The sequence below is a fragment of the Dama dama genome, chromosome 11 (genome assembly GCF_033118175.1).
Source record: "Dama dama isolate Ldn47 chromosome 11, ASM3311817v1, whole genome shotgun sequence".
Classification (NCBI taxonomy): Eukaryota; Metazoa; Chordata; class Mammalia; order Artiodactyla; family Cervidae; genus Dama; species Dama dama.
In genome coordinates this window covers 23329670-23355593 of record NC_083691.1, presented here as the reverse complement: position 1 = coordinate 23355593, position 25924 = coordinate 23329670, and the positions used below count along the sequence as shown (strand labels likewise).

The window sequence follows — 25924 nt, the reverse complement described above, 5'->3', positions numbered from 1 at the left end:
AAACCCAGGTTCTGGTTCCGGTTCTACACAGCGGACCATGTGAACATGTATTCCTAGAAACAGCTTCTGCCCCCTACAAGATGAGAACACGAGCAAGACCAGGAAGCTCCCTTCCAGCTCCAGGCTTAGATGGTCTAGGTCTCAAGTGTCTTCTTCACCATTTGTCAATTAAAAACTCATCTCTAAAGCAGTGATTTCTGGGCACGCACACAGCGAGCAGCCGCCACTGCACAGTTCGAGACTGGCTACGGAGGTTGGAGTGGTCCAGGTACAAGTGGAAGAATGGAATCCTCATACTCAACGCACATCAAGTGTAACTCAATATGCTCGGTAATGGTTTCCCACTGCTTACACAATGAATTTCACTCAAGAGTTTCTTTGAAGAAAATATTTTGGGGCTAAAATATTTGAAAACCATCATATAAGAAATGACAGTAGTATGTGCTCTTACGGAATCTCTAGGGCAAGAATAATCCTCCCAAAGAAACTACTTTGTGAGCTAAGAGTCAAAAGGCACAAAAGAACAATTCAATTCTGTCTATGTGAATGTTCTCTTTTCCTTCTGGAAAAGGTAAGACGGTTTAAGAAAATTTCAAAGAATTGCATTTAAGACCTAGAGGGACATCAGAATAGTTTCATCTTTACAGAATGTATCATCTGGAAAGAAAGGTTCTTAAAAAGAAGATAGGCCTTCAGGGATACCATCATCAGATCAGTCGTCAGTCCTTAAAATGCATAACCTTTTCTAACTTGTGATAAAAACTTCAGGCTTCCAAACTAACCCAGTTGTCCTTCCACCTTGGGATCCTCCACTTCTCTTTCATGACTCTTTTCAAGCTTCCACATACACCGAGGCAACCAAAAGCATCTCGAGGCTGTCTCCATTTAGTACCACTTCTTGCAAAAATCCTCAAGACCATCACTAGTGGTTCCACACAGTCCTCTACCAAACACACACACACCCACACACACCCACACACACACTTGACCTTCCTAAACCCAGAGCTTTCTTAAAAAAGAAACATTTTAAAATAACTGTAAAATAAGACACAAATGTTCATGAAAATACAGTCATCAAATTTATTCTTTTCATTAGGTTTGGCATTCTATGAAGATTTCCTAAGACTGATGTTTCTTGACATGCAAGAGTTAGCACTCATAGCTTAAGTTACTATAAATACTGCTGCTTGGAAGCAGTACAACTATTTTAGAGTTTTAAGACCACAGACTTTTATTACTCAAATCTTATTCTGTGTATGTTAAAATCAGAAGGTTCTGAACAGCTGGTTAGGAAGGTAGCCAAGATGCAGGAAAGATGTCTGGGCCTCCTTTTCAAGGGCAGCCAACTCTTGAACCGTAGGAGCCAAAATATCCACGTGGCCTTTATAGTTTCCACCTGGATCACACACACGAATCACAAAGAAATGCAAATGACACGCTTGAAATAACTTGTCAGCAATACTTTGGCCCAATTATGTCAATTTAAACATTGCTCCCAGCAATAAAGATGTACTTACTACTGGGCAAGTTACCTCCCAAACTGTGAGTTTTAAAGATGTTAAATTAAATCAATTAAAATCAATGGTTAGGCCTTACTAACAGCTGTCCCAATATCCAATACCCCTCCCAACCACTCCCCCATCATCTTCCCCTTGATTTAGAAACCATCAGTTTAGCTTGAATCTATAAAAAATTTCAGGAATCAGCTAAGAGCACCATAGGCAAAGGGAATTAAATGGTATCCTGGTTATCACTTGTTCAAAATTATTGTTATTCTCTTGTTTCCCAGTAATCCCATAAATTTTTAACTACTCTGATGACATTAACACCTCAACAAAAACAGCTAAGCTACTGTCCTTCACTCACAGACAGATCACAAAATAAAAATGCTGCAAGACAAGTATGAACAAAGTGCTATGAGAGTACCACAGAGGGAATTATTAATATGCTAAAAATATACAATTAACAGAAGGAAATGAAACACTCTCTTCTTAAACTGAAGCTCAAAAAAGGACACATTCGCATGTAAAACAGAATTAAAAGTAATTCACAGCTTACCACCAAGAGTTCTTTTCTGGCCATAAGTAACTTTCCCATCAAATTCATCTACTGGTACTTTTATATCTGGCTCAACCTGAGAAATGGTACAGTTCAGGTGTTCTTCTATCTCGGACAGCAACTGAGAAAGGGAGAAAAAATTCAAGTATTTTCATATAAAAATTTCATTTTGACAAACCCAAGCTGCATTTTAATAGCATTAAAACCAGGCAGGCTAAACGCAGTAAGATTTCTGAAGAGATGAACTCACAAGTTACCATTTATAAACTACAATAACAACCACCCATTATGTCTCGTAACTCTCAGACAAGAGCTAATATATAACCTCCATAGATAGATGCAGTCTATTCTTATCAATTTTAGGAAGACTCTGTGAGCCTTACCTGCATTTCATTGTACCATATGGTACAGCCACCATCTTCCTTGAGTCTTGTGTTATAACACCCTTTCCCACGGCTGCTACACACATGATACCAAACCTATATTAAAGAAGGAAAAATAGATTAACATGTATGGCGACTGACATACTAGATATCTTTGTTCTCAACTATTTTTTTTTTTTTTTAATATTGTCTGTCCGCAAAGCATAAGAAAAATACACTGCATCTGTGGTATGTCATCTAATCACTACCACCATCAGTAGCTCACTAACTAGGTCTTCTGAAAGAGTTCTTTTTGAGAGGAATCCAAAAGATTTTCTAAAACAAACTTTAATTAGATGTCAATAGAAAGGAATGCTCAAATTAAAAAAAAAAAATAACAAAAAATGTAAAGTATTAGAGAATGCTATCTCAAGATCAGTATCAAAAATAAAATTCAAAGGTTTTCCACAAGAATAAAATACAGCAAATAGCAAAATGAACAATATCTAGTTTGGGCAATGAGTTTGTAGGCGTTTCTGACGCCTGCAAACTAGTCTGTAAATCTGAATCAATTTATATCAAAATAATAAGCTAACTCTCTCTCCCATAAAAAGTCTACCATGGCAAAAAAAAAAAGTCTACCATGGCATGATGCTAAACAGGCTTTAAATACCTTTCAGTGAAAACAATTACATGAAAGCTTTTAGGGAAAATTACATTTTGTATTGTTCCTTTCTGAACTTAATCCTACTAGTTGTCTATTCAATGAATAAAAAGATGCCATAAACAGTTCATTTATATTCCATATGCACCTGAATTCAACATAAACGAAAACTCAAACTGCTTTTATTTCCAGTATCTAAAATGACAATACAAACAATTGAATATAATACAGCACTAAAAAGATCACCTTCTCTTTTTCTGTTGCCACCAGGGAAATGGCCAGACCCATCCTGAAAGATTTTAAAAGTCTTCATTAGATTTTACTCCAGAAGCAAAGAAGCTTAAAAAGGAAAAAACAAAATTATAGCCGTACCTTTCAGCTCTTCCTACTCTGCCAATGCGATGGACATAGTTTTGCTTTTCATCAGGCAAGGTGACATTTATGACTGTAAATAAAAAGTTATTAGCAATTGACATAAAGTCCTAAAATTTTCAAACATATCTGATGTTTTTTGTTCTAAATATTTGAATCATATTAAAACAGTTTCCTTTGCATTCCTTAAAATTCAAAATGCAAGCATGAAAGATTTCTTTTTACCATAAGGAACACCATGGATATCAATTCCTCTGGCAGCTACATCTGTGCAAATCAAGAATCTGACATCTCCTTTCTAAAAAGAGCAGACAGGAGAGAGAGGGATTTATTAGTACATACACTAAAAAAATAAACATAAATGCCATCTTTCCACTAAATGAGACCTCTAATCACAAATGTATTATTATCAGATTAGAGGTCCAGTTATTCATTATTCACTAGAGCAAGTTTTTCATTTTTAAGTTTACAATTTGCTAAAATATGACATTCAAGGTGAATAAATCAATGACTGGATTCATTTCTGCTTTTTTCACATAAAGGTTATTAAACCACTGCTAAAAATTTGGCTTTATCTTTAGAAATCCTAACTGGTAATTCGCAAGACAAGACAGAATAAAACGTAAAAACATAAGCATTACCTTTACCCTTGTACTAAAATAATTCAGAGTCCTAGGTATTTTACCTTGAGGTTACACTTTTGAGGACAACAGATAAAAATCCCAAAGAGAGTGGGCCCCTGGTACTCTCACCAAGAATATACAAACTGGCCTTCAGATGTCATCTGTGCCGCAAGGCACAGCAGTTAGAGATCGGAGTGGGTGAGGAGCACACCAACTTCCGGCCCAGGACGAGGCCAGGATACACAGGTGGCACAGATGCTGAAAAAAGGCCAGGTGATCTGTTGTAACACCCACACCAACCACACTTACCAGAGCAGTGTTGTGCCAATAGAGAACATGTAATTTACCATCTGACTCTTAAAGATGATGAGGCCCTGCCATGATGAGGATATACCAATAGGGCGGAAGTGTTTTGAAATTTCTAGGACAAGAATTGCTTTAAGAATATTAACTGGAATTGATTTAAAACTAGATACAACTCTCCTCTTAAGTATTAAGGAAATGCAGTCAACTAAACATCGGTACCTTGAATCTTTCCAAGTTTTGCTTCCTCTCATGAGGCTTTCTGTCACCATGAAGACAAACACATGAGAACTGATGCCCCTTTTTGTCAGGTCCTAGTGAAAAACACATTAAGGAGTCAATGTTGGGAAACATTATGCCTAGGAGTATATAAAAAAGCCAGTAACATTTAGACTACAATGGTGCCGTATTAATTTCATGGAAATCTAAACTCCAACTTGTCATAAATCATGGTTGACACAATTTCTGTCCTAGGTGAAATGCCATTAAAATGAACTCCATGAGCATTAAAACTGATTCACTTTGCTTTGAAGGACATTTTGAGTAACCTCTCCCAATCTGCAGCAGGGGTTCCTGGGTACACCAGGACCTCATCTAACCCATGTAAAGAACCAAAAAGTAAACAAAAGAGATCCTTCCTGAAAGAAGCAAAACAGGCATTATGAAGTTCATGTCCTTGCTAAATGGCCACGCCCACATGCCTGCCTTCCTCAAGGTATTCTAAGCAACTTAGTTATCTGCTTTCCTGGCCAAAGCAGATCAGAAGTAGCAAACCAGGGGGGAGCAGTGGTATTTTAGAGCCAGGTGCAGTGGCGGCAAGTCCTTAAAAAGAAACTCTTCAGGTAGACACAGTAACAAAAAGCAGTGCGGTCCAGACCAGAGTAGTAATGGTCACTAAGTCTTTCAATTTCAAGTGTTGGGAAAAGATATAAAGTAAAAATTACCTTTAACATTTACTATATTTGCTTCACCACATACCTATCCCTCTACCCTTCTACCAACTCACTTTTACATTTTTGATGCATTTCAATGTAAATTGCATTTATCGGTACACAGTTCACCATGCATATCACTAACCAGAGCACAGTATTCGTTTGGGTTCCTTTGTTTTCTCTTGGAGGCTAAAGTTACATACAAGGAAGTGTACAAATCTTAAGTGTACACTTGCTGAGTTCTTGACAAATGTGTAACTTAACGCAGCCCAAAGCCTTGTCCAGGTACAGAAGGTGAACATCATCCACAAAGAACCTTCTCGCCCTTTCCCACCTACCCAAACTCCCACCTTCCTGGGAACAACCACTGTTCTGGACTTTTTCCCATCAGATATTAGTTTTGACTCTTCTAGAAAGTCATACAAATGGAATCACACAGCACAAACTCATGTAAGAAATCTTTTATTTGGCATAATGCTTCTGAGATGCACCCACAGTTGTCTCTATCGGCAGCCTATGCCACTTCAGTACTGAGTATCAGCTATTTCACTGAATAAATATTTTGCATTTTGTTTAGCCATTCTCCTATTAATGGCCACCCTGAATAAAGCTGCTGTGGCCATCTTGCACACCTTTCATCAATACATGTTTTCACTTATCTTGGGTCAATACTTGGGAGCTGAACTGAGAGGCCATAAGACAGCAAAGTAAAATTCTATAAAAAAATTTAAGACCCTTTACATAAGCGCCTGTACATCAACAGTGTATGAGAATTTCCGTTTCTCCATATCCTCATACAAATTTGGTGTTTTAAGTATTTTTAATCTAGTCATTCTAATGAGTGTACGGTGGCATTACAGTGTGACTTTATTTTGCATTTCTCTAACGACTGATTATACTGAACATTTTTTCAGGTTAGTTTACATATTTAACATTAATTATAAGGCACATAAAATTAGAATCATTATATCTTCATTGTAGAGCAAGTATTTTATTACATAGTGACCTTTTTTATTTCAGTAATTTTTGTCTTAAAGTCTATGGCATCTCTATTAATATTTAAATTCCTGTTTTAGCTGACAGATATATGTTTTTTCATTCCCCTTCCTTCCAATCTTCCTATGTCCTCAAGTTTTAGGTTGGTTTCCTATAAACAGCATACAGCTATATATTATGCAGTCTAACAATCTATGCTCTTCATCAGAAGACTTCAATCCGCTGACAAATACTACAGTTTACTCATATGCTCAGATTTTTTTCACCAGTTATATTACTCTGTAATTTCTAACTGCTCTGCTTTTTCTCATTTCTCCCCCTTCCTTTCTTACCCTTTTTTTGAGATTAAGGTTTTTCCTTATTTATTGGTTTAGGAGATATATATCCTATTATATCATGATTACACTTGAAATTTTAGCATTAATCAAAACTTCACCATTCCTCTAAATAATATAAGGGCCTTAGAATGCTGTGATTCATCTTCACAGCAATGAAACTACCTATGTGGAAAATCATCTCATTGTTCTTCCTGGGGCTGATCATATGGGAAAGTACTGGATAAGCACAGATACTTACAGTGCAACATCACTGCTTTAAATCCTGGGCATGAACACTACATTGCATCAACGTGGGACTAACAGTCTATTAAGTGAGGAAATGAACACAGTTTATTTCAAGGGAGGAACTATTACCTCCTCCTTGCTGCATAAAATACTGCTCCAAGTTGTCACAGTCGATCTTCGTTCTACAGAAAATAATTGCTTGATCCATCTTGTGTTCCTTGATGGCTCGGACAGCATACTCCCCCTTCAGGATTTTAATAGCTTCAGACCACATCTCTTGAATAACACAACAACAAAAAGCACAGAATTTCAATCTGAAACTGTCAGGAACACACATAATCACACAGACTTACAGCTTAACTCACCTAAAAATCTCTACTTTAATGCAACTATTATAGACAAAACCAAGCAATAAAAAGATAGGATAAAATGGTGGGAGAACGCACTTGCTCATTTATTTTTGTTTCTTTTTTATGCCAGTTTATGGGATACCAAAACACCTATAACCATTCCTCATATAAAAATGTACATGTACACACACATACACAAATAAACAGAAATACCGACAACAAAGCTTTGTTCTTACAAAGATCAAAGAACTAATCATATTCTGCCTTGCATTAGTTTCCCTAAATGCTCAGTAAATATTTACTCAATTACTTCAACTCCCTTTAAAAACTAATAAATGGTACTTCCTAAATCAATCTGGGAGTTGGTGATGGAGAGGGAGGCCTGGCGTGCTGCGATTCATGGGGTCGCAAAGAGTCAGATACGACTGAGCGACTGAACTGAACTGAACTGAAATCAATTTAAACAACAGAAAGTTCATTTTTCACTCTATGAAATAAAAATTTTACATCAAATCTAGTTAGTGACTTTTCAGTTGCCATCCTGCAAGTATCTATTTTTCATTGTGAAGCTGGGCTATAGTTACTCCACAACTATAACCCAACATATTTCTAAGGTGGCTCTGATCATCTCTAATTGCAATAAAAACTAAGTAAAACTTCTACAAGGAAAAATATATGAAGCAGTAAAAAATTTTATTTTATAAAATGCATTCTCAAACAGTGGGATGATACACTATTTTGGCTATCAGTGAGCTCCTCTCCAACTATACTAACTGAACATACACCTTATAAATTTGGAGCTGCACATAAAAATGAGTTCAAAGGAACCCTCTTTAATCAAAATTTCAGGTAACTGACCTTTTAGATACCTGCCAAAAATCTACCATTGAATCCAACCATGAACAAAATGCAATCTAACCCTTGCCAATGATCCACCTGAGACATGGGACACCAGACATGTGGCCTAATGGGTTTCACATCTCTTCTAGGTTCTGTTCTTGAAGCACTAGCCTTCTATCATCAACTCAATGGACATGAATATGAGCAAACTGTGGGACAGTGGAGGCCAGAAGAGCCTGGTATGCTGCAGCCCATGGGGCCACAAAGAGTTGGACACAAGTTAGCAACTGAACAACAATAACAATCCTTAGTTTCATGCTATTATCTTCATGTATCCTTGAATATTATACACCTCTTACAAACTATCTCAATTCTGCATGGAAGTATCTTTATTAAATCAGAATTTAATTTTAGGGTTTTTAAAAATTGATAAATGTTTAATGATATGGAGTTTCAGTATGGGAAGATGAAGAAGTACTGGGGATGGGGGTGGCAATGGTTACATAGTAGGAATGGACTCAATGCAATTGAACTATACTCTTTAAAATGATTAAAATGGGGGCTTTCCTGGTGGTCCAGTGGCTGAGACTCAGTGCTCCCAATGCACGGGGCCTGGGTTCGATCCCTGGTCAGGGAACTAGATCCCACATGCAGCTACTAAAAAAAAATCCCATGTGCTGCAACTAAGACCGGGAGCAGCCAAATAAATAAATAAAAATAAGTTTCAAAAAAATAAATAAATAAATAAAATAAAATGATTAAAATGGTAAATTTTATGCTATGCCTATTTTACCACACACACAAAAGAATCAAAAACCCATTTGAGGATCATTTCTGTGTCTTTCACAGAGCTGTACCTAAGGACATCACTTTGTTACTCAATTGTCAGACAGGAAGAATCTACATGTAATTTCTCTTGGAATTCAGGGCTAAAATACAACCTGTAACCAGAGAAGTTCACTGGTTTCCTGGAAAAATTAGACTTCTGTAATCCCTAATATTTGTATTTTATATGCCGGGAGACTAATATCTTAAATTCAGTGATTAATACTTCTACAAATTGACTGGTATGAGCTTTCCCCCATTTTTAAGTTATTTCTGTTTTTTATTTTCGTATTTCCTGTTCCTTCATGAGAGCAGTCAGGGCAGAAATTCAGCAAAGTAGATCAATTCAAATCTTTCCCCACACATTTTTATTGATTCTTCTAACTTACCTGGACTGTTAGCACCAGGTCTTGTGTTATCTTTTGCATGAACTTCATCAGTCTATCAAAAAAAATGGATGAAAAAGAAGTGGTGAAGGGTTAAGTGATGATTCGGAACAGGTGTCTTTTTTTAAAGGGAGAACTGGATCTAACTTTAGATTCCATTTCAGACATACATCTGTATCATCTATAGGCATCACCATTCTTCAGATTCAGAAAAACTCTTACTAGTTATAGGTCTAAGGCTAATCAAATTTAAATATAATAATAAAAATACAAAGGTGATATTTAGAACACTGTGTATTTACAGTAAGCATACCCTTATTAATACAAATCTAACAACAGTGAAATAAGTGAGAAGATGGACTCAGAAAATTGGTATTTAGGAAAATAAGGCATATCAAGAAGAATAAAAGTACTACTAAAAAAGGAAACTATTGTGTAAGAAGTTACACAGGCAATCCTATGTATTTATAAAAATTATCACAAGGAAGATGGCTCACAAAAGTAACTGTATATGTAGAAAAAAGTAAAGCATGAGCCCATCATTTATTCCATACCTGAGAGACCTCAACGTTTCTGGCAATATGCCAAACTTCTCAAAGGTCCAATGTCTGGTTGCTTTAAGCATCACAGAGAGCTCAAGGGTAAACTCGTTTATGAATGCTTTACGCTATACAAACGTGAACGTTGCAGAGTACTTACCCTAATGTGGCTTTTCCCAAGCCTTTCCCAGAGTCTGTCAGTTTTGGGGTTCACCGGGACAACAACATGGTGGACAGTATCTGGAACGGAATCTTCTCCTTTCAGATCCACCCAGGTGGGAAAGTGCATGATCTTCTCAGACAGCTTCTTCACATCAAAAGAATGCAAAGTGGCTGAGCACACAATCACCTAAGAAAAGGAAAAATAGTATTTAGATAAACTTTTACTTTAGAATGACAATAATGAATTTAGCATATGAATACAGACGCGGGGCAGGAGGTTGACTAGGCCTGGAATCTAACACAAGTTCAATACCTGACTGCAGCAACAACTAGTGACTTGACTTTGGGTGGGTTAATCTCTGAGCTCCAGTCCCCTCATTGCCACAGAAATCACACCACCTAGTCCTCAAGGCCCTACAAAAACTAAGATGAATGACAAGGTTTTTAAAAACCTAAAATCATAAGGTACTATTTATCTCCTCCTAAAAGTTTCTACCTCTAGAATTCTTCCTAAGAAAACAGAATAAGAAAGAGTAATATTTTAAGAAATAATTACTAAGGAAGCAACTGTTTTGCAACAGCTCAAGACATTTTTCCTTCAAAAAGGAAGGCATGCTCAGAATCTTGAATATAAACCCTACACTCTCTGTAGAAAAGGGAAAAAAAAGAAAAAACTAAGTATCTTTTACTTACAGTCTTCTGCTACACTTAAGTAATGTCCTCAAATTCCCTTCACCTTATTTCTAAAAGCAGCTCATAAGAATATTCCTTTGTGCATACTACTTAATCAGGTAAGAAAGAAAATGTTTTATATAGTAGTTAACCAGAAGACACTAAAATGGGAATGTAACAAAAAAGTAAGCATTAGTACATAACAAATGTCTACATGTATTTGAAAATGCATTAGTTATTGTATACCTGAAGTCTTTTTCCATCAGAGGTAATCTGAGGAATCTGATTGTGAATCCTATTGATAAAATCAGAGTAACCTTGAGAAAGAAGCCCATCCTATAGAAGAAGCAAAAAAAAGCATTAGGTTTTAAACCAGTATCTAAATCTTTCTTTTCTAAATCAACTGCATAACAAAAGACATGGAAACTAATTCATACATATCTCCATACTTTCAAAATAATTATTTTCTATTGAATACTGAATTTATTGAATAAAGAGTTATAAATTCAACTTTAAAGCCCATATGACTATAATATGAAAAAACCTGATAGTTTATAACTCAAAAATCATACTCTGGTATTCTAAAATGAACATGAGAGTTAATAGCTCCCACCACATCTCCTTAATAATATGACTTTAACATGAAAAAACAAAAACCTTCAATGTTGAAAAGCTACTTCATCTTGAAAATAATTTGGAAATATATCACAAGAGCTCAAAATACATAAATGCAATCTGAAATATGTTAAAAAAAAAAAAGTATGTACAAACAAGATAATTACTTGGAGTAGAAAACAAACTTACATATCTAATAATGAGGGTGGTTAAATAAACCATGAAGTATGCATGTAAGAGACCATTAGGCAGCCTTTAAAAACTGTTCATAAATAATGACATGAAATACTCATATACCATATTAAAACAAAAAAGATTTCCCAGATTCCACATAGCCTGACTACAACTGCATAAAACAGTCTTTACTATAAATATAAGGAATAAATGGAAATACACCAAACTGGTAACAATATTTCTCTCTCGGTATTAGGATCATGATTGAATTGTATTTTTTCTTCAAGTCACACATTTTATCTCCAAAAACATAAGCAAAAAAAATTTTTTTTTCTTTTAAAGCATGAGTAGATTTTAACATACAGCTTCATCCAGGACCAGGAATCTAACTTGGGATAAGTTCAGCTTTCCTGTAGACACCAGATCATCCAGTCTTCCTGGAGTGCCAACGACAATATCCACCTAAAAAATACACCAAAACAGCACCTTATGAAACTTAAAGGACTATTGCTATCACCTTAGAATAGCAACCAACAATGGCCTACTTACAATAAAAACATGTATACTGAAGTAGACACAGTCAACTACAAATCTGTAAAAATGGGAGTTCTAGATACTGCTGAAATGTTAAATTTGTATCTGGTTTGAAATTAGTGTGATGACTTTGGCAACTGATTTTAACATTTTTAACTGTTATATACAGTCTAATTATAGCAACTCTGAAATTAAACCAGGATCCAAAATCCCAATTCCACTATGATCCACTGTGTAACCTTAACTAATTTAATCTCTTCTAGTTTCCATTTTCTCATTCACAGGTGGCGCTAGTGGTAAAAAATCCACCTGTCAATTCAAGTAAGGAGAAGTTTCATTTAGATTTTCTAAAAATTTTCAAGCATCCACAAAGAGAAGAGTATAATGAGTCCCTCAGTTCAGTTCAGTCGCTCAGTCGTGTCCGACTCTTTGCGACCCCATGAATTGCAGCACGCCAGGCCTCCCTGTCCATCACCAACTCCTGGAGTTTACTCAAACTCATGTCCATCGAGTTGGTGATGCCATCCAGCCATCTCATCCTCTGTCGTCCCCTTCTCCTCCTGCCCCCAATCCCTCCCAGCATCAGGGTCTGGAAAAGACTCACTGGAAAAGTGAGTCAACTCCTTCCATGAGGTGGCCAAAGTATTGGAGTTTCAGTTTCAGCATCAGTCCTTCCAATGAACACCCCGGACTGATCTCCTTTAGGATGGACTGGTTGGATCTCCTTGCAGTCCAAGGGACTCGCAAGAGTCTTCTCCAACACCACAGTTCAAAAGCATCAATTTTTTGGCGCTCAGCTTTCTTCACAGTCCAACTCTCACATCCATACATGAACACTGGAAAAACCATAGCCTTGACTAGATGGACCTTTGTTGGCAAAGTAATGTCTCTGCTTTTTAATATGCTATCTAGGCTGGTCATAACTTTCCTTCCAAGGAGTAAGTGTCTTTTAATTTCATGGCTGCAATCACCATCTGCAGTAATTTTGGAGCTCCCCAAAATAATGTCTGACACTGCTTCCACTGTTTCCCCATCTATTTCCCATGAAGTGATGGGACCAGATGCCATGATCTTAGTTTTCTGAATGTTGATATCATGAGCCCCTACACCAGTACAAATGATTAACATTTTACATTTTTACACACACAGACATACAAACACACCTTTTAATCAAGTCCATGGTACAGTGAACAGAAACATGAACTTTGAAGTAAGCTCTACCTGTGAGTTGTAAGATCTGGGGCAAATTACTTAATATTTGGTATAAATTCTTTTCCTAATCTGTACAAATGGAGAAAAGGACCATCACAAGGGCTAGGAACTGCATAAGAAAATGTGTAGAATGCATTTAACAGAGCCAGGCCCATTTCTAGAAAGTACTCAAAAGGGGTAAGTATTTTTAAAGTATGTACATGAATGCACGTGTGTGAACACAATAAGGTATTATATAGAATCATTCAATAAATTAAGACAATTCAAAACTTCTCCTCTTTACCAACAGGGATTAAAAAAAAAAATCACTTCTATTGTTTTTCACTTGTTTTCTCCACTCCAGATTAAAACGTAACCAACTCCAAACAAATTTATCACTGTAGTCTCATTACTTTAATATTTCACCCCCTGAAAAACTGAGAGTACTGTGCTGAAAAGACTTTTAATTTGATCCAGTAGAAGGCATTTATAGCCCCATAAAAAATGAAAGACATTGCTGAAGCTACTGTTTCAACTGTGTTGATAACTATAATCAAGTCTTAGTTCAATCTAGAAAATATTGTCTGAAAATATGGATAAAACCCTTCAACGTATTAAAACAATGTACTGTGTGCCAAGGACTGTGCTATATACACAGCAGTGAATACAATACCACTCTGCTTCTATGTATAATGTCTCTTTACAAAGGATGCTAACCCACCATGCAAGTTCCTCCCTCTTCAATTTCAATAGGTAGTCAGCATGAAAACAGACACCAGGTCTCTCAGGTTCAAAAAAAAAAGTCAAATTGGAAAAGCTTGCAAGAAATATTTATATAACTTGGATAACAGCACCAAGCACTTCTTCAAGTCTAACTGCATATGTTGCATAATTCTGCAACTTCAAGAAATTTTATAAATTAAGTAGTTCTATTCTCTGACTCCAGAGCTGACTTCTGGCCCCAGCATAAGACAAAACACAGCGCTGAGAGCGAGCCAGAGGGCAGTGGGAGATAACAGAGGCCAAGAAGGTAAGATGGAAAGAAGAGCAGAAAGAGAATATATTACAAATTCTCTAAGTAGAAAGGACCTGAGTCCTAACAAGAAAGCTGTGGAATAACACTGCCTTTACTTTGCCATCAGCTGCAGTCAGTACCAAATTTTAGATTTAACTGGCAAAAGCAGATATAATTCCCTAAAAGCTCTGTAGCTGGAAAATATAAGAAAATCACTTATGGGGAAAATAAATTTGGATGTGAGGAACCAAGATAAGCAACAAATATATTAAATCTTTCTTATAACCACTAAAACATGGCCCATCAAGTAAAAACATATGAAAGCAATATTACTATCTTAGAACAGTATTAAGTACAGTAATATGATTCCTTGCCTCTAATATGCCATACCAGGTCAAATCAAAACCATTCAGCATAAAATTTCATTTGACAGCAGCACCAAGGAATTGGAGAGAGAGCATACTTGCTCACCATGACTCAGTATCAGGCTGTTTAAATTAAATGATAAAATATTTAGGAAAGGAATGGAAGAAAACTTTGTAAGGAGAAAGTTACCTCATACATACAAAATATTTTATGAAGGTCTACCTGTATTTGAATGTATGAACAATTCAGTTTCCCAAACGTCCTCCCCAGTAAGGAGACTCACGGTCCCAAGTTCGTCTTTGGTAACTGCACAGCCTTTAAGACAGACCTGAATTCGTCTCCCTCCCGCTGGAGCCACCATCTCACTACCCATCAGCCTCCAAGGATCACTGCTAATACTTCTACCTTCTCTGCAATCCATCTTATCTCCATTTCTATTTTTCACTCCAGTTTCCTCTTTCTCAGCTATCCCCAGAGGAAATGACTATTTAATGCATGAAAATGGGAAGGAACTTTCAGGTGCTCAAAAGATAAACCAAAAGAATTCATGTATGTTGGAATTTTGCATGAGGTGTTTAGAAGAGACTGCTGTACTGTATGCTTTTGGGAAAAGAAAAGGTATACTTGTAAGATGTTTTGAACATACATACACTCTTGTGATCTTGTTTTCATTTCAGCCTCATTTTTCTTGAAACACAACAGAACTATATTGTGAAAATGACAACACATAATGTTACTTTAAAAATACAACTTACCCCATTATCCAAAACAGAGAGCTGATCTCGAGCTGCAACACCTCCAATTATCAGAAGCTCCCTGAAATGAATGAATACCAGAATAATAATGTAGAGAAAGATTAAAGCCTGCTTTTTTTTCCCCAATTTTGAGAAGGCACATATTCAAACTGAATAACTGAGAAAGGATCTGTAATAAAAGTCTAGAGAAGGAAAGAAACAAGGTCTTTCATTTTAGAAGCTAATAAAATGTTAATGAATGGTAAAGTGAGGAGACTGTGAAACCTTGGAGCCCAGAAAATAGCAGTCCTCATCTATGCATCTTCCTATATTAGGATAACTCCAGGTGCCCCGAAATCAGATTTCAATCAACCTTTATAGACACATGTGGTTGTATATGTATAAAATATACACTCATAGAGATGCTTAAAAGTTACCTCCAGGTCAGTAATTAAAAACTGGGGGATGAGGTGAAAGGAGACTTTTCACAGAATATCCTTTTGTGTTTGAATTTTTCTCATTCCAGATAATAATACTTCCAAAAATATGTTTAGATTAAAAGACTGCCTTATGCTAAGATTATTAATTCAGTGCGGGGAAAGAATAGTCTTTTCAACAAATGGAGCTAGAACAAATGGATATGCACAACCACAAAAATTAATGCAGAATGAATCACAGAGCTAAACACGGATATAAGATCTAAAACTATAAAATTCTTGGGGGAAAAACACAAATTTTCATGATCTTAGGTTAGGCACAGTCCCTTACAACATCAAAAAAATAAACAAGCAAACAAACAACAAATGAAAAAATAAACTTTACTTCATCAATATTAAACACTTTTATACTTCAAAGGACACTACCCAGAGAGTGAAAAAACCCACAAAAGGAGAGAAAACACATGCAAATTATATATATCTAACCATAATACTACATATATCTTATATATATCTTACAACTCAATAATAAAAAGACAAATAACCCAACTGAAAAATGGGCAAAGGATCTGAACGGACATTACAAACGGCTGGTAAGCCCATGAAAAGATGCTCAACAAGATTAGCTATTAGGGAAATACAAACCGAAACCACAGTTAGGTACCACTGCACACCCATTAGAAAGGCTGTAACTATAAAGACAGATAATAAGGAGAGGATGTGGAGAAACTGGAACGCTCACGCGTTACTAGTAGGAATGCAGAATAGCGCTGTACCTTCGGAAAACAGTCAGGGGCACCTGAAGATGTTAAACATGAAGCTACTACATAAGCCAGCACTTCCACTCCTGAGCATAGACCCAGGAGAAACGGAAATGTGTGTCCACACAAGACTCTGTACACTAATGTGCACAGAACAGTAACCAAGAAGTGGAAACAACACAAACATCCATGAAGCAATGAATGGATTAATTAAAAATGTGGTATATGCACACAATGGAATACTTCTTGGAAATAAAAAGGAATTAAGTACTAATACACACCGTAACACTGATGAACCTTACAGACGTTACGGTACATGAGAGAAGCCAATCCAAAAAAAGCACATATTATTTGATTTCATTTATATATAATAAAATGTCCAAAACAGGCAATCGATAAATGGAAATCAGTGGCTGCCCAAGGACAGGAAGGTTAGAGGGAAATGGGAGTGACAGCTAATAGGCAGCATTTCTTTTGAGGGTGATGAAAATGTCCTAAAACTGGCTTTGGTGGTTGCACAACTGTGTGAATATAACAGAAGTTAAAATAATCTGTACATTTTAAAAACTTAATTGTATGATATGTGAATTGTATCTCATTACATGCATGCTCAGCAGCTCTGTTGTGTCCAACCCCATAGACTGTAGCCTGCCAGGCTCCTCTGTCCTTGGGATTTCCCAGGCAAGAATAATGCAGTGTGTTGCCACTTCCTCCTCCAGGGGATCTTCCCAACCAGGGATCAAACCTACATCTCCTGCATTGGCAGGCGAGTCTTTACCACTGAGCCACCTGGGAAGCCCACATCTCACTACAGTTATTCACAAAAAGATTGTCTCTTTTTTATAAATAGCCTACAAAATTACTTCCCGAGTCAGCCAGACAACTTTTAATCATTCATTTAAAAAACACCAGAAAATACAGAGAAGGTGTCAACACTCGAGTCTCATAAATTCTATGACAGATTAAAAAAAATGGCTTTATGGCTGCCTTCTGCCATCTTAAGCAATTCAGATAGTAAAAACAAAGAACCGAAAAGCCTTCTAGTCTGTGCAAGTTTATTACCTTGGCATGTCCCTAACCACCTACCACTCTGGAGCCATTGTTTCCTAAATCTGGTAACACCAGATGCCAAACTGGCTCCTTAAGAATTACCTGGAAGACATGCCATTCTTCTTTAAAAAACAAACAAACAAAAGAGCTCTAATTCTTATTTCCAGGAAATCTGATTCCGTATACCCAGAGGATAAATCAGTAAATTTGTAGTTTCAAATAAGGTCCTTAACTTCTGGGTTCGGTAACTATGGTCCTAAATCTGTCATTTCTTTTACAAAACTTTACTCTTATCTACCTTTCTAATCAGATATATTTATGTCTGCAAATTTAGCAGAAGAAAACTACACATACACATAACAATCTATGCTTGTGAGCAGAGCACTGCAGGGCTGAGGAATGTAAAAGACCAGCTCCTGCCTTAAGGAGTGTAAAACTGAGCTGGGATGAGTAAAATTATGCACATTTAAGACAGGAACGCTAACATGACGGTGTGTATGGATTACAGGGGGGCAAATGCAGTCAGTCGTCTCCGAGGAGGAAGAAAGGACTGGGCCAGTACCCATACATTAGCTTCCCAGAAAGAACCAGGACTTGAGCTGGGTTTTCAAACAAGGGAAAGGTTCAATAGTACTAAACACTGAAATGAGAAACACCCCACTTGATCATCTTAACAAATAAACTGATCTTATCAACCATCTTCCTTTCCAGGCTTTGTCCAGATGCACATTAATCTTTACCCATAATTAGAGCACAAAAATCAACCTATATGAGCATGTTACGTTCTTCCAAAAACACTCCCTTGTGAAGAGTTCCGAACCCCTTACACTAGGCAGGTGTTCTGGAAATGTACTCCTGTGTGACACCCTCTGTCGTGGCCTCAGAGCATTTCGTCACATTACTGCTGTGCTGTTTCTCTCCCCACCATTCTGTCTCCACTTCTGCACACAATTGTATAAAAGCAAAGAATTCTCAGTTATACCCTAACCCCTAAGCTAAGTATTCACTCCTGAGGTAGGTATTCAGATAGTTACTGAAAGAATGAAATGCATTAATCCTCAAGACAAAATTACAAATTATTTTACCGAAAAAGTTTTACTAAGTATAAATTTATCCCTGAATAAGTTTAACTTTTAAGACAGATTAATATTTAAAAGATGCGCCTACAGGACATCAATAATTCAAAGTTTCTGAAGTTAGATCATGGGGATGACTGCACAACCTCGTGACCATATACTAAAAACCACTGAATTGTACACTTTAAATAGTGAATTTTAATGGTGAATGTGAATTATATTTCAGTAAGAAAAAATAATTAAAAGCAAAATTGATAAAACTCAACTGACAGATGTATGTATGGTATGGCTTTCCTGGAATTGAAAGGGATTGTTCCTGAGCCAGAAGCTCCCCAGGCTCACTAGACTTGTGATCTCCCCCCAAGTGGCAGAAAGAGCCCCCCAACTAGAGCGACCGGCCTGATGCCCACAGGCAAGGTAGTCACCACTGTGAGACAGGCGAGAGTTAACCTCACCAAGTCAGGTTTACCAACACGCGAGACAGAGTGATACATTATTTATGCAAATGAAGTGATGAAGCTAAAATTAATGAAACAGACCCTTTAATGAATTTTTACTCTGATTCTATTTTGCAAATTATGACTGTTTATGTAAGAGACACAAGAAAAATCTCAATTTACTTTTTGGACTCTAAAATCACTGTGGAAGGTGACTGTAGACATGAAATTAAATGAGACCTCCCTGGAAGAAAAGCAATGACAAACCTAGACAGCATATTAAAAAGCAGAGACATTACTTTGCCATCAAAGGCCCGTATGGTCAAAGCTATGGTTTTTCCAGTAGTCATGTACAGATGTGAAAGCTGGACAATAAAAAAGGCTAAGCACTGAAGAACTGATGCCTTCAAACTGTGGTATTGCAGAAGACTCTTGAGAGTCCCTTGGACTGCAAGGAGAACCAACTAGTCAAATCCTAAAGGAAATCAACCCTGAATATTCATTGGAAGGACTGATGCTGAAGCTGAAGCTTCAAAACTTTGGCCACCTGATGTGAAGAACTGACTCACTGGAATAGACCCTGATGCTGGGAAAGATTGAAGGCAGGAGGAGAAGGGGACGACAGAGGAGGAGATGGTTGGATGGCATCACCGATTCAATAGACATGAGTTTGAGTAAACTCCAGGAGATAGCGAAGGACAGGGAAGCCTGGCGTGCTGCAGTCCATGGGGTTGCAAAGAGTTGGACATGAATGAGAGGCTGAACGACACCACCATTTTTTTTAAATTGAACTTTTCTCACTTAAACAGGGCTTTTATATGGAAACTAACTGCTACTATATATCAAAATCAAATATATTTACCCACGCATCCATGTGTATATGTACACGCACTGCATTTCTCCCTCGATTTTTCCTACTTTACTCTTCTTCTGAAACATCTCAGGTCTAAAGACAACAGGCATTTGAGCACAAGTGGACTCTTTACCTTAACTTAGGATTATCAATGTATTTCTTAAACTGCTTGACGTTATTCAGAGTTTGTTCAGCCAATTCCCGGGAAGGCTCGACGATGAGAGCTTTTGGAGCATTGGGGAGAAACTTTGTTTGTGCCACCTGCGCATTACCTAAGGAGAATGAAAAAGATTGGGGTACACCTCAGGATACTTCTGTTTTCAAGACGACCAGCGCAAATATTCCACCATCAAAATCTCAGCAACAACTGTCAAGCAATACAGATGACAGTCGAACAAAACAAAGATTTCCTAAAATGAACTACAGCTTCTTTAAAACTAGCTGCAGTAATTTTAATTGATCAAGCAATTGTAACTGATCATACACTTTGTGATAAATAGGCTTCCCTGGTGGCTTAGACAGTCAAGCGTCTGCCTGTAATGTTGGAGACCTGGGTTCAATCCCTGGATCAGGAAGATCCTCTGGAGAAGGAAATGGCAACCCACTCCAGTACTCTTGCCTGGAAAACCCCATGGACAGAGGAGCCTGATGTGCTACAGTCCATGGGGTCGCAAAGAGTCAGACACAACTGAGCGACTTCACTTCCTTTTCTTTCACTTCCCTTTGTGATAAATGAGCTCTGAGACATACTGAGCTTCAATAAGTGAAGCAGACAGGGTAGCACAGTGGTTAGAGTGTGCGCTCTGCAGTCAGACGGCTTGGATTTGAATTTAGTTCCATTGCTTACACGTCCTCTGACCTCGGTCAAGTCCCTATTCCTCAAGTTCTTTGTCTGTATGACCACCTTGCAGGGTTGTTGCAAAGACTAAATGACGGAGGTGACACCTAATACAGCGCCATGGCATTTAATAAGCACACACCCTGTAAACCCTAGATACCACCGTCATCATCATGATCAGTTTCCCCCAAATGCCCGGCCTGAAACCAACACTTGGGAGTTTATGAATTGGGTTCTGACCCTGAATTTTACTGATGTGTTCCATAAACACGAGACTAAAGCAGCCGGGGAGAACTGGACCTCACTGCGAGAAGCCTGGGCCACTGGCGTTCTCACCACACCCCCTTCTTGAAACCCTCGCCTCCTTGGGTGCCGTACCCACCTGTGTGCTGCGACTTGACAACGAAACTCTCCGGCGCCTTGGAAAGGGCAACGAAACCGTCTTTCGGTGGAAACTTGAATTCTTCTTCCCCGAAGTTAAATTTGAGTTCTGCGTTCTAGCATTGAATAAAGGAGAAAATGATAACTCTGACCTAACAGCAAACTAACCAGGATGAAATGATGAAGATCAACGTAGCTTACAGTCACAGCAATGTATCTCTAGTTACCTTCAAAACACAGGCAGGGAACAGGGCTTGGTTCTTCATATGTGGTGGTATTTCAAATGCCAGACCAAGGTCTTTGCCTTTAAAAAAAAAAAGAGAGAGAGAGATACAGAAAATGAATCGAAACAACCAGAAAAGGACCTCTACATGCTCACACCATCAAATCTACCAGCCTATTTGTATTGACGCTCCCCCGCCTGGCTCTGGCATTAACTGTGCTGCCTAACACCACCTTCTCAAAGAAGCCTCCTCTGACCAACCCCAGACCATCACTTTCCATTCCCTTACCCAGACTTACATACCCTTTCAGTGCCCACTGTTCCCTCCTAACATGTCATAGATTTCTCTGCCTCCCCCGACCAGTAGGTTAGGCCCAAAAAACTGTACATAAATTTGTCTACTCCCTTTTCTGCTGCATCTCTAGAACCTACCAGAGTGCTTGACACATGGAAAATGTTCAGTAAGCATTTGTTTAAAAGAAAGCTAAGGAGGAAGGGAGAGAAGACTGAAGACAGTGAGGGAATTTTAAAAATCACGAATACTGAAAATCATATATATTCTCAAACAAAACAACCCATAGAAAGCTTACCGTTTTTGGAGAATTTGACATGCCCTTTATCTATATCTAGGTAACATCCAATGGTATCATGCATAGTGAATTCCTAGAAAACCAGAAAGTCAAGTACTGTTAGTGAAAAGTAAAATTGAAATTAAGGTTAAAAGTTCAAATATAGTTGCATCCAAAGTGCCTGCTAGTATTGCATAATAATTACTTAAAATTCTAAGGCAGATGTTAAAAATGCCTGTTCTAGCACATCACATATAATAATAGAAGCATCAGACATGCTTCTTAGAATCCACATGATATTAAGGCTCATCCACGTTACTACAGACACAGGTTACCAGAACAAGTGTATTAAGATATAACATAATTCAGAAGAAATGAACACCATAAGTACTAAAGTCAAAACCCAAATCAAAATGGGGTGAACACAAAGAAACTATGGAGGGGCTAATGAATGGTATAAATGAAAATTAATTTTTTCCATCTTGTATCATTTCTTCACCACAGTCCAAAACTGAATTTTCTGTGGAAAATGTTCAGAAAATTCACTTGAACTTGACAATAGCTTCTATACCCTCAGTCATATCACGAGTGATCAAGTATGCAAGAAAATGTACTAAGCTATGATTGAGTCATTAAAGACAACTTACCTCTCCATAATTATCAAACTGCTTGTTGTGGGATTTCTTCCCTGTTCCACCAAAGCCAAATCCAAACTTGTCAGTGCCTAGATTTTAAAAATATTTTATAAATGTGGGAAGAAAAAGTATAGAGTGAAAAGCACCATAAAAGCAGCTTACAAGCTGAGGATAATCTGAAGCATCTATAAGTATTGTGTGGTATGTATTAATGCAGACTAACTTTACTGAATTTACTCTTACCCTCAAAGTTATTCCTCCTGATTTTATGATGCTACAGTATCTATTTGTGGGGGACTTCAAATCTTTCTTGGAATGAGGCAGGGAATAGGTAAATAATGCTATTTCTATGTCTCTAAATATAAACTCTGTAAGGTTAAGTTTATTATTTCACTCCCCACTAAAACAAAACGTTAAAAATTCACAAATGGAAATCAATAAACTCAGTTTATTTCAGAAACACTTACCGAGGTCTAGGGACGCCTGCATGGAAGACCATCCAACTCTGCACAGCCCTTGGTCATGACAGGATACCTCATAGTAGTGCTTCCCTAGAGGGGCAAAACACTTTTGAGATTTACATAAATCGTTCACATATGACTCATTTACCATGCAGCCACTTTTCCATTTAGACATGAATCTGAGCAAACTCTGGGAGAGAGTGAAGGAAAGGGGAGATTGGCATACTGCAATCCATGGGACCACAAAGACTCAGATGCTACTTAGCAGCTGAACAATAACACTTTTCCACTGTTTCTGAATTACATTTTATATGTTCCAGATGAAGACTTGTAGATCTTTTTGCAACATTAAAAATCTTCTCTGATCCTCACTTTAAAGCTACTTTAAAGAAAGTTCATGTACTAACACATCTCCCCAAAAGTTTGTAGGAGCACAAATGTTGTTTAATACCTTTCGTTAAGCCTTTGGTGGCTCTGCATCCATGCCATTCCTTTACTTCTCTGCTCTGACAACAAAGACCATCTGCCCCAATTGCTGGATTTGAGAAAAACACAGAAAACCATGTCAATACAGATGATGTAAATCACACACTCTGAAATAAGTATTGTTCAGTCTCACTAATAAGATAAACGCTTATTGCAATGTTTCAGGGACTAAGAGCTGCTGATTCCTGAAGGACAGCAGCATCTTCTGTGTGAGTAACTGCCCCCATTCAACCCCTGGAGGGCCATGCCATAGGTCAGAGACGAGTTTCTTTACTGTGACCTGTTGACCTGGACAGCATTTTACCACAACAAAAAGCAATCGACACAGTACCTAGTCTGACTTGTACTAACGCCAGATGCACCACCAACACATATGTAGACAACTATTCTCTAGAGTCCCTTAAAGAAATGCATACTAAGGACGACACTTGTTGCTCTGATTTTATGCTGAAATTAGAGTCTGAATGAATGCTACACTAAAAGGAAAAGAGAAACTGTCCCTGGCTTGTTCCCTAACCTGTGGATCCAGCAATCACAAAGGAAAAGCAGGAAAAGTCTGAATAAATAACCCTGTGGCTGTTATTTGCTAATACAGGACTCTCAAACATGAAGTTCTATATTATGTATCAGTCAGTCATAGTGTTAATTGGTGCTTTTTGGCTTTAAGTAAAGCATTTGGCTTTTGTCTGTACTAGAAACTGCAACTTTTGTCCTGGACTTGCAATCATATGGTTTGGACTTGCAAATCATATCTGGCACCTGACTATAGAAGAAACTTTTTGAAAAAGCACCTCGTCACACATTTTCCTTCACTTATCAGAAACTACCTTATTTATTCAAAGTATAAATTCTCATGAGTATATCATATAAACCTCTGAATTTTTAAAAAGTTCTCTGACAATGGTAAATCCTAAAAATTTTTGTATTTAAAATTCTTTATGCGTACATACATAAATAAACTTCGATATAAACTAGATACCACATGGTAGAGAGTAGCATTGGGGTTGCTTGTTTTTGTCATGATTCCTCAGGCCCCCTCTACCTTTCTCTGTATCCTGATTTTCTTCCTCATTGACACCTGAGGAAAATTCCTCCAAGTCAGCTCTACAGTTCTGACTTGTTCTTCCTAATGGCTACACAACAGTCCATGGATACACCCTAATCTTTGTTCACTATTCTGGCAGCAGCATTTACTTTGCTGGTAGTTTTTATCATTAGAAATAATGTTGCATCCAACAGGTCTGAATGTATATCCTTGCATACGAGAAATTTTTTCCCAATGAGCTTGATCTTCCAGGAATATACATTCTTTAAATACTAAGAGATAATGCGGAACTGCTTCTTAAGAGAGGCAGCCAATTTGTACGTTTGTATCACTCTTCTGGATTCTTGCTAATCAGATGGTATAAAACATTCACTGTAATTTTTACATTTCCCTTCCCTACTACCTGTAAACTTGACCTCTGCATGTTTATTGCCATTTGGATCTGCTCTTCTGTGAACTGCCTATCCACATACTTTGCCCATTTTCCTTATTGGCTGTTTACCTCTTTCTTACTAAAATAAGTAACACTTTTATCAGCCATCAACACAAGAACCCCTTATCAGTTTATAAGGATTCTTTATCTTTCCTCAGCATTGTATTAAAAACAAGTTTTTGAATTATAAATATATTGCTAAAATCTCTCCACTTACCAAAAGCAGATCCTCTGTCATACGGGTTCATTTGCCATTTGTTCAGCACTAAGCAAATTAAAAGGAGAAAAGTTAACCCCAAATAAACATACTTTAAAACATTCTACAGAAAATAAAGTGAATATTTTATATTTTATATCATACCTTAACTCCTCTAGATTCAATATAGTTTTACACATTATTTGGAATGTACAAAAGTGTTGCTGTTTTGATTAAAGGCAAAACTGAAATTGAAAACTGAAACATGTCAAAAACAATAGTCACTGACCCACCAAGGGCTAAAACCTTTTCTGCTCTCATTTCAGTGCTTTTTTATAGGATGGCACTGATCTGTGTCCTAAGAGTGAGAGCATTAATAAGATGAAGTTCTGATGACTTCAATCATAGTGAAAACAACCTACCAACGTATCAGAGTCTAATTATCACTTTATCATAACTAAAAGAAAAGCCAGTCCTTTACCTTAAATAATTCAAAAGTCACGAAGTATTTTTCTCCTTACGTCTATGGAATCAGCATTGTCCTTTTCTAAAGTACCGTAAGAGTGGATAACCAAAGAATCGCAATAGCTGAAGAGAACTCGATGTATTTTCAAACCCAATTTTGGCCCAAGATAGAAATCTTTTCTGGATTATTTCTGGTCAAATGGTATCTACCATCTGCTTAAACAGTCTGAATGTTCTCTGAGGGTCTCCATTCACTGTGGGCTCAAGTGAGCTACTAGGAATTAAGTTAAACAGTACTTTCT

The 25924-nt window shown here is 37.3% G+C and overlaps 1 protein-coding gene across 2 annotated transcripts in view; it reads right to left on the bottom strand.

Moving 5' to 3' along the window:
- Positions 1–1056: 1056 nt before the first annotated feature.
- Positions 1057–25924, bottom strand: part of DDX1 (DEAD-box helicase 1) — a 38616-nt gene continuing 13748 nt past the window's right edge. For both annotated transcript variants that reach the window (XM_061154833.1, XM_061154834.1), the window contains exons 6-26: positions 25179–25226; positions 23449–23532; positions 23004–23087; positions 22549–22625; positions 21923–21995; positions 21337–21413; positions 21111–21225; positions 20024–20162; positions 15298–15358; positions 11800–11898; positions 10894–10983; positions 9974–10162; positions 9278–9329; positions 7003–7149; positions 4605–4696; positions 3682–3754; positions 3457–3529; positions 3331–3373; positions 2442–2537; positions 2059–2179; positions 1057–1396 (exon numbers count right to left, since the gene is read on the bottom strand). In XM_061154833.1, the coding sequence (XP_061010816.1) occupies positions 1266–1396; positions 2059–2179; positions 2442–2537; positions 3331–3373; positions 3457–3529; positions 3682–3754; positions 4605–4696; positions 7003–7149; positions 9278–9329; positions 9974–10162; positions 10894–10983; positions 11800–11898; positions 15298–15358; positions 20024–20162; positions 21111–21225; positions 21337–21413; positions 21923–21995; positions 22549–22625; positions 23004–23087; positions 23449–23532; positions 25179–25226 (1964 nt within the window). In that variant the 3' untranslated portion in view covers positions 1057–1265. The remainder of the gene's footprint in view (positions 1397–2058; positions 2180–2441; positions 2538–3330; positions 3374–3456; positions 3530–3681; positions 3755–4604; positions 4697–7002; positions 7150–9277; positions 9330–9973; positions 10163–10893; positions 10984–11799; positions 11899–15297; positions 15359–20023; positions 20163–21110; positions 21226–21336; positions 21414–21922; positions 21996–22548; positions 22626–23003; positions 23088–23448; positions 23533–25178; positions 25227–25924) is intronic.